General features: G+C 31.8%; 1 protein-coding gene across 1 annotated transcript; it reads left to right on the top strand.

Annotated features, from left to right (window-relative positions):
• The first annotated feature begins 2,130 nt into the window (after positions 1-2,130).
• Positions 2,131-9,299, top strand: LOC108690888. Its single transcript, XM_018198416.1, has 14 exons — positions 2,131-3,171; positions 4,327-4,509; positions 4,878-5,022; positions 5,366-5,496; positions 5,749-5,883; positions 5,993-6,157; positions 6,244-6,332; positions 6,404-6,581; positions 6,851-7,079; positions 7,494-7,655; positions 7,805-7,959; positions 8,230-8,465; positions 8,679-8,883; positions 9,024-9,299. The coding sequence occupies exons 2-14, from the start codon at positions 4,452-4,454 to the stop codon at positions 9,269-9,271; spliced, it is 2,136 nt and encodes a 711-aa protein (XP_018053905.1). The 5' UTR covers positions 2,131-3,171; positions 4,327-4,451; the 3' UTR covers positions 9,272-9,299.
• The last annotated feature ends 371 nt before the right edge of the window (positions 9,300-9,670 follow it).

Below are 9,670 nucleotides of genomic sequence, written 5' to 3'. Positions count from 1 at the left end.
CACGCACGCACGCACGCACGCGCACACACACACACACACACACACACACATTCCTTTGAGATTATATTTTTAACATTAATATATATGTCATAGATGTTTAATTAAGTTTTTTTAAATTTTTATCATACATTTAAAAATAATTTATATATACTATTTGGCGTATTTTTGAAAAGTGTTTTGATAGAATTAAAACTATTTCTTGTTAAATATATTGCAACTGCAATATTATTATAAATTTTTCTTAACATATAAGACGTCTATAATGTATTTGCGAATTCGGTTGGACACAATGATGTTTATTAAAGTCAAATATCTCATACAACAAATATTCTATGTCTTAAGGATGTTTTTTTAATAAAATGGCTGTGTGAGATTGTACTGATTTACTCCGAGTGTAAAAAATACACACGTATTTCAAATTATAAAATGCAATATTTTATTTAACAGCACAATAAAGTGTATTGAGGAGATGCGCTTTAATTCATTTCTATATTTGTATTAATCTTTCCATTTGCAATTTGGGTTTATTTTGTCCAGCTCAAGTTTTTTTCTAGGTCTTCAAAAAATGTAAAAAAATTTAAGATTACTTTTCTATCACATAATATTAAATAATTTTTTAACTCAAATGTAATAAAAATTAAAATTTGAATAAAAAAGAAATTTGAGGGAAAAATTTCGCTTGTGTCAAAGAAGATCTAAGTTGCAGACGAAATTAAATATATCTTTACATTAATTTATATATGATATCATTAATTAATGTACACTAAGATGCATTGGGTACGTCCAACCGAATTCGCTATATATATATTTGTTTTTGTTGAACATTTTTTATATACATGCAAAAACGCTTATATCTGCGTGATTTAATGATTTTTTTTCAACTAATTAACAATGATATTTATTAAAGATATAAATAAAGAAACATATATAATAAATGTTTCTGTTCAAGTAATAAATATGCACTTTCGTTTAAATGCACTTTGCTTATCATTTACTATTACCTGTTGAAATCCTATATGCCTTTTCACACATTCTATCTGTAATAAGGAAATGATTTTCATTTATACGGGCCAATGACATCGGCTTGCTCATTGGAAAACGATGAGATCGATTTACGTAAAATGATTGAATTGATCGGATCAATTGCGCTCATTGTTGCACATGCCATTTGGATTCCAAATCGCATTATATAGATTGCAATACCAAAAAAGCAATTGTATCGCACGTAATTTAAAATCACTAAGCTTTAAAGATTTTAAATTGGTGAAATGTGGAACAAAAGTTAAATACGAAGAAAAACAATCGAATAAAAAAGTTAAAAAGCTAAGAGAATAATTAAATAAAAAATAAACTTAAAAGAATAAAGGTAATTTTGAGAGAAAAGATAAAACAAAATAAAAATTAGTGTTGTTCAAATTTAGTTTAATTTTATAATAATATATAAAAAATAATATATAAAAAACTTTAATCTATATCTCGTTTAAGAACATCTTGCGTAATTTATATTAGAGAATTTCATTGTATCTCTATTCCGAAACAATTGCTCCGTAGCTTTGAAGATACCATAAGCTCATAAAATGAAACATCGGTAATGTTTATTACAGTTACTTCGCAAGTCATTGAGAAATGCGTTATTTACGTAAGACCATCATACCCGCAGTTTGACGCATCTTCAAATAGACAAATCGACATGATTTCACTTACGTTTAGTAATAAGAATATTAGCATAATATATGATAAGAACGAAAGCAAATACTTTCCATGAAAAATGAGAGCGAAAACATTTATTTTGAAATGAATACATAAATCAGATTAATCTCCAATTCGTAATAAATATTGTTTGTAATTGCACTTTTCATTTAACATTTACTTGCTTGTAAACAATTTTCTATAAAAATAGATTTTAAAAAATTAAAATAAATTAAAATAATTTAATTAAAATAAATTGTTAATTTTTTTTTCTCTACAATATAGTTTCTTTTAATTCGTCAATGTCAAAATTAAAATTACCATTTAAGATCTTGAGACATTCCAGAATATTTCCAGAAAAGTATCTCTATTGTAACGCACGCATTATCGAATAACGAAATTCCGAGAAAGTAGCATGTAATTTCGTTATATCATGTCGTTATTATATGTTCACGAAATAGTCTCTTATTTTACGAAGTGTGTTAGATATGCTGTCTTGCTGTATCGATATATGTGCCACTGGCTAACGAGCGTAAACGATGCCAGACAGTTACATAAAATGAAGGACACTTCAGTTTCGATGTTCGCTATCGATACAGACTTCCGATGTTACTTGTTCAATTTTAATGATTATACCGTGGGAAACTTCGTTGTAACAATTGGAACATTTCACTAAACAGTTTTGGGTAGTCTCTTAAATAATTTATTTTGAGATTTGTAACCAAATATCTTTTTCTTATATATTTCAAAATGATCCTTAATCTCCCATTGATTTTGACTTTTTGAAAATTGTTCCAAATATCACCTGGTGAACAATCTACTTTCCCTTAGATCTACATACTATAATTACACTAATAATAATCTAGACGATTCAATATTAGGTATATCTTTAACATTATTTTAATAGCCAATTGCTCGTCTTCGTTCACATGAGTATCGAGTACTTTTAAGCGATAACGATGCAACGAAGGCCGAATTTGTGTCAACGGTGAGAGAACGTCGCACACTTGGGCGGCGCGGAACATCCCAGATAATCGTTTGCCGACCTCGCCATCGTTCTTTTTCCTTTTTTTTTTTAACGACAATACCGGTGAATGGATGGTCGCGCGGTGCCGGTATTTACCCAGCCGCATCCGATCGTTCGATCACAGAGGCAGGCGGATGGAATGCCCCTCTGCTCTTCCTCGTATCCGCCGTTGTGGCACGGTGCACGCCGATTACTTTTCATTTCGTTACGTGCCCGCTTCGCAGTTGCACGGTAAGCCGGCACGTACCGGAGTTAATCTCACTCTCCGCTGGCAGAACGAAAGGATGGATGTCCATCGAGAGTGAATCACGAGCGCGGCTCGATGAGAAGCTCATGAAGCTGAAGTCGCGCAGGAGGTGCTCCGATCTCTAACCCGGCCGACGATGCACGTCTCAGCTAAGTGTGACAATCGCTGCTAGGAGAGCTCAATGACGGATCAGCGTTTGCACAAGAGCGTGAGTGAACGCTTACAAAGTACAAAGTACACAATAGACTTGAACTCGCAATTTTTAAACGAGTTCTAAGCTCAAAGAGATCACGCGTTTAATCTTTTTTTTTGCAAAGTATAAAAATCTTAGGATATATGAATCTATTTATCTTGTTCTAACATTTTATGTGGCTTATCTCTCGAACACTGTTTTTTACTTAAAGCGATTTGTGTAAACATTTTTCTTGAAACTTTTTCTGCAGAATATAAAAAGTATATATCGTCACAAAAATACGGTTTTATGTAATCGTAAACTACAAACGCACCAAAATTATGGGTTTATTTATTTAAAATTTATATGTATTTTGCAGTATTTTATAAAATTTTTTATCTTTTAAATAAAATGTAACGTAAGATTATAAAACATAGACTACCTTAAAAGCTTCTTTTTTACTCATGTTTTAAACTTATCAGCTAAATGCGCGATTACGTGTCAATGCAAAAATAGCTTAGCTATTATCATCCGTTATTCTTCTTATTACCTACTGTATTAAGTATGAGCCATCATATATAGATATTATATCACACATTCGACTGTATTAATAATGCATTACGATTCCTTCGATTTAAGTATGACTTAACACTTGACAATTTTTTTTAAGTCTTTACACGCAAAAGGGAATGATTCGCTTCTCAAGAGAATATTTTGGATTGCAATTAAATAAAAACATTTTTTTACTGTGAAATGTAAATACGCGCACTATATTTGTTCGTATTCGATAGAAAAAACGACTTATATAACGAACAGATTATAGAAGGATTTATTTTATCGAACACACGAGTTTCAACAGAATTCGTGTTTCACGAAACAAATCCTGCCATAAGCCGCTATCGCGCAGATTACATTGTGTGCTTATGTAGTATTAAAAGATAGCGAAACTAAAACGAAATGCGATGTAAAAACGGCATGCAAACGTGAATTCGCTTATAAGGAACGCGTTGCATTATTTTGAAACCTTGAAATTAGGAAGGAGAGGTTCCTTAAAAAGAAACCATTGACGGATGATTGCGTTTGGCCGCTTTTCCACTCGACAACAAGTCTAACGCGGTTAAGTCTAATGTTATGCGTGCCAATTTCAGTTTTTACACGTGATAACGGCGTTACGTAACGACGTTTGCACAGGTACATCAGTGACGCGATTAGAAGCAGGAGATGTCGTTCCAGAGGTAAAACAATCTGGGAAATTCTTGAAAAACAACCGTTTGCAATTTGGTCTTGTCCTGTTGTTTGCAGTGCAAACATTCAAGATGACGACATTGCGTTTCGCCGGCACGATTTTCGTTTGCTGCCTTATTTCGAGCACAGGTGAGGTTCAACGTGCGAGTGATGCACTGCGAAAAATATAGCTGGACATAAATACATTGTAAAGTATGAAAAAAAGGATTCTTTTTCGTCAAAATAATGAATAAAATTAATTAAATTAAGAGAAGAAATTTTAATTAAATATTTTTAAAACAGTTTAAAAAAATTTTACTCTTTTCATTTCTGACATCTTTTATTTCATTTTTTAATTATAAGTTTGATTAGCAAAATATCCGCATCTGTGAATTGCACGTGCAATCGTGTTCTTTCTATCTAGAATCAGCGATAGTGTAGTGCATTGTGTAGGCATGACACAAGGCTGTTTATAACTGCAGTTCACATTTTACAAAGCGCGCACTTATGCCCTTCAGGTTGGTCTCAGAGTTGTCAGAATCAAGATACGGGATGGGAAAAGATCGCCGGAGCAAAACCAGCAAACGCTGTAGAGACTGTAATTTACAAAAATGGTGTGACGTCCATAAATAACAATGGTATCATCGCGCCTTGCTTTGATAGGTGATCCATCAAGCATCTTTTTCTTTCGTGTAGATTTTATAATTTCATTTTTTGAATAAATTGCTTAGTTGTTCCGGGAAATCATAAATAAATGCAATCTTTAGATGAATTATGGATATTTTGCATACGTATATAGTTGTTCATTAATAGATGCATGTAATAAACTATACGTTTCATTGTGCGAAAACGAAAAATAACGCTTTGATATCGCAACATCTTTTTTAAGAAAAATTAATATTAAATTTTTGTGAAAAGTACTTATGTGAGGCAAACATAGTATTTACGTAGCTGTATTGCGCACAAAAGTATGTAAATTTATCGTTAAAAAATTCATCTATTATAGGTGTAAAAGTCTGAATTGCACGGCTTTTGTAGTCGATTTCGCGAGGAACATCTGCTACAGCGTGCAAGTAAAAAGCGAGGAACTTATTCCCGAAACGAATGCTACACTTTTCAATAAGATTTGTGTTACAGGTAATAATAAAAATTATTTTTTATTATGTATATAAAGTATTATTAAAATACAATTTATTTTTTATTAAAATTTTTCTAATTTCTGTATTAGAATTTAAAATTACATATGAATTTATTCAAACAATTATTTTATAGAAGAAAATTTAAAGCATTGAAATACAGTTTTATGATTTCTTATTCCTAGAAAAAAAAAATTAGAAATAGTATTTCTGGAAATGCATCTTTTAAAGATCTTTGCGTTTGCATTTTCAGTCCCGCCGAGCTGCAAACAACAGCGATTGTGGCAAGTAGAAAGAACCTTGGGAGCTGTTTTAAAAGAGGGACAGTCTGGCTGGTTCCATCAAGCATTACGAAGAAGCGAGTGTTATGAGAAGTGTCTACAAGCAGGTATGCAAAGTAATCGTATAGATTGTGTCGAATCCTAGCTATCAAATAAATTGAAATTTTCAAAAAATTATAAGCTGTACAATCAATTTTAATAATAAAATGATCTCAGGGAATGAATGTATATCTGCGCAATTTCGTACGGGCGAGCCTCTGTCAATCAATGATACCATTGGCACGTGTTCGTTGTCAAAACTCGAAAGGGGTACCAGACCACAAGCCTACAGATCGTCGATGTATCGAGACGAGTATCTGCAGGATCAGTGCCATAACATAAGTAAGTCGATAAACCAATTTCTTTCGGTAAATCGTAAGATCGAGTTGCATTCAAATTAAATTTAATTTGTACGTACTCTGATACAGCGACGAAGAGCTATTGTTCCTATGCAGAATTTCGAAACGTATCATTGCCATACTCGGACGTGGCGTTACCAGGACTAGATGTAAAGCAGGTATATCTTGTATTTTCTACTGTTTTTATGAATTATCTTCATTTTGTTACTTGATGATCACGATTTTTTAGTGCGAAGAGAGATGTGATCGCAGCATGAATGGTTTCATGTGTAGAGCTTATACTGTCGATTATTCGGAGGAGAAACCACTTTGCTTACTGCATTCCGACACTACAATCGGTCTTGGAGTCAGTTCATTGATTGCCAGACCTAATGTGATTTACAAGGAACAAGAACCTTGTATAGATTGTACGTTTACACAGATAGTTGTAACTTTGGCCATAAAATTTTAATATCAAATAATAATCGATTTATAATTAAAAAAAGTGTTAAAGAAATGTTAAAGAAATATATAAAATTTATAAAAATTAACATATAATAATAAACATATGATGTTGTCCAATGACCTGAAATATTAATTTATTTTATATTATACGCACATTATAGTTATAGCTCTTTTACTTATTAAAATAAATTTTATTTTTCATTTATTTTCCATACTGGCATTGCCTTCGTAGTGAAAGTGGAATGCGGCGAATCAACAATGACAATAATACTGACTACTGCGGAGCCCTTCATAGGACGGATGTACGCGAATGGATATGGAGATATTACGATCTGTAGCGTTAATGGCATTGGGAAAAATATTACGATATTAAGATTACCGCTGCCAAAGAAAGAGGAAATTGACAAGCCTAATCTCGTGTGCGGCCTTACACCCGCATTTTCCATCAATAATGAAAATCGGTACTTGCTTTTGAAATCATCTAATTGAATCAATTCACGGAAAAACTATTTTATTAAAGTATTTAAAAATTTAAATAGATCTGAAAATACTTTTGTTGACTATCAAAGTAGTTATGTAAGGAACTAGTATGTACTTAAGCTGCAAAAAATTTTGAATCAATGCATGATAGAAAAAAATTTTCTATCAACCAGTTTACATAAAAAAATGTTTTACATAAAAAAAAAAATTATTTTGAGTCTAACAAAAACCATTTTTAGATCTGTATCTATTGTTAAATTTTTAAATTAGTAAAACCGTTCTTTCTTTGTTTATATCACTGTCAAATACGATAAAAAAATGAAAGAGATTATATTATAATATGATAATACTAATCGAATTAAATTTTACTAAGCTATTGAATCTTATTTTTTCAGGACGCATACGTTGATTTGGGGTGTCATTGTAATACAATATAATCCGATCATTCAGCGTTTGGGAGATCAATCGGTGAGAGTTGGATGCACTTTAGATGAGAGCGGTCTTCCGGAACCGAGAAACGTGACGGTTCATTCGAATTTCTCTTTCGAGGACCCAAAGTAAGTTTAGCTTTTTTAATTCTTACAAAATAGCGATCACAATTATTTGAAATGAGTAATATATTCACTTAAATTGCCATCTGATGCAAAACCGTCCCGATACTGTGACAAGTATCCTCGATATTCCGGCTCTGGTTATTCTTTTGTAGCGCAGGCGTACCGCCGATTGGCTCAATTGTAGTGAACGTTTCGTCCGAGGTGCCAGTGGTGACAATGAGGATTCTCAACGAAAGCAATATGGACGCTGTCGTTACCCAATTGGGACAGAAGCTAACTCTCAGAATTGAAATTCATCCCGTAAATGGTGAATATTTTTGTTGTAATATTTTATATTAATTACATAGAGAGGATATCCCCAGCTTATAGTTTCTCTTTCATTACTAAATTTTCACTTCAAATTGGAACTTCCCTTAATAAGAGTGTTATAGTATGAATATTTTTGTTGTAGTATGAATTTTTTAATTAAAAAATATTTAAAAGTAACTTTTCATAAATTTAATTTCAGCTGCATTATAAATATATTTTATTTTAAAAAAATTATATTATAAAAAAATTATATTCTTTGGTTTGACAGGAACTTACGACATCGCAGCTGGACACCTTGTAGCTAGTAGCGCATCCGGAGAATCCTCGTATCTTCTTCTTGACGAAATTGGGTGTCCAACAGATCCGGCGACCTTTCCCGCGCTATTAAAGGATCCAATCGATAACCGATCTTTGATCTCAACATTTACTGCCTTTAAATTTCCCGATAGTCAAATCGTTCGATTTAATGTCATCGTTAGATTTTGTATCGAAGAATGTGAGCCGGTAAACAGATATATTCTTTTCTATATTATATATTCTTTTCAAGTTCTTCAAGCAATGATTATATTTTAGACTATAATATTAAAATATGATAAAATTCTTTTTACATAAAATATTAATATTTTTTTAATGAATAAAAATAATTTAGTATCTTTGTATAAATTAATTAGATTAATTAAAAATTGAGAAAATTTGAAATTTATGATTTCTTTGAAGGCCATATGCAGAGGAGGACAACCCTCATATGGCAGGAAGCGACGATCGATCGAGAAGCCAGTCACTGCCGAAGTAACTGAAATTTTTAGAAACCTCACGCCCGTGGAATTACCATTAGAACTATCTATCGTCGTTCAAAGTCCAGTGATAACGGCAGACCCTTTATCCAGAGAAAATCCTGATACGCTTTTGATCACCGGTGGAAGTAAGTTTAATATCGGTATTGCTATCTCCAAGCGAAACTTCGATTTTAGAAATTCGATTTTTGCATTTTTTAATTCTAGATAGTAAAGTTATATGACAGAACTAACGAAGTTACATAAGTTTTGTTCCTTTTTTTTCCAGAATCTGATAGTCTCTTTTGCGTAGACGCGAGTCTAGCTCTGGGTCTTTTGATCTTTTGGTTAATAATTCAAATTGCACTCACCGCTGGTTGCATTATAGCCGTCCGTCGCTACAGAAAAATGGCTGTAGAAGCCGAAGAAGACAGAGCTCAGATATTGGCGAGACATCTTTATGGGATTCACGGAGGAAACTTTGAAATTGCACGAAGGGTCAGGTGGGCCGATCGAAACGATTCCTCAATCGGATGATAGATTCATTTTTTGCATTTTTGAAATGCAAGGGCAATTTAAATATTATTGATATAAAAAGTTTTAAATAAAATTAAAAAAATGAAAAATATTATTACATTTATAAAGTTTTTAAATCATAAAATTTTAAAATAATCACTAGTCATACTTTAGGACTTTAATTACATACTTTATTTGTGGATTTATTTATTTCATTAATAATAAAGAATGGTTTTCTTTCTCTCTCTCTCTCTCTCTCTCTCTCAATTTGATTTTTTAAGAAATTTGAGTTATTAATTTTATTTGAAACAAAAATTAAATTTTTAAAAAAGGAGTAAATCATTTTCACCAATATATATTTTTTTGTACAATTAAATTTTAACAATTTAAATATCTCATAAAAGCCCATTATAATTTATT

This window comes from Atta colombica, unplaced genomic scaffold, assembly GCF_001594045.1.
Source record: "Atta colombica isolate Treedump-2 unplaced genomic scaffold, Acol1.0 scaffold38, whole genome shotgun sequence".
NCBI lineage: Eukaryota > Metazoa > Arthropoda > Insecta > Hymenoptera > Formicidae > Atta > Atta colombica.
This window is presented reverse-complemented; position numbering and strand designations above follow the sequence as displayed.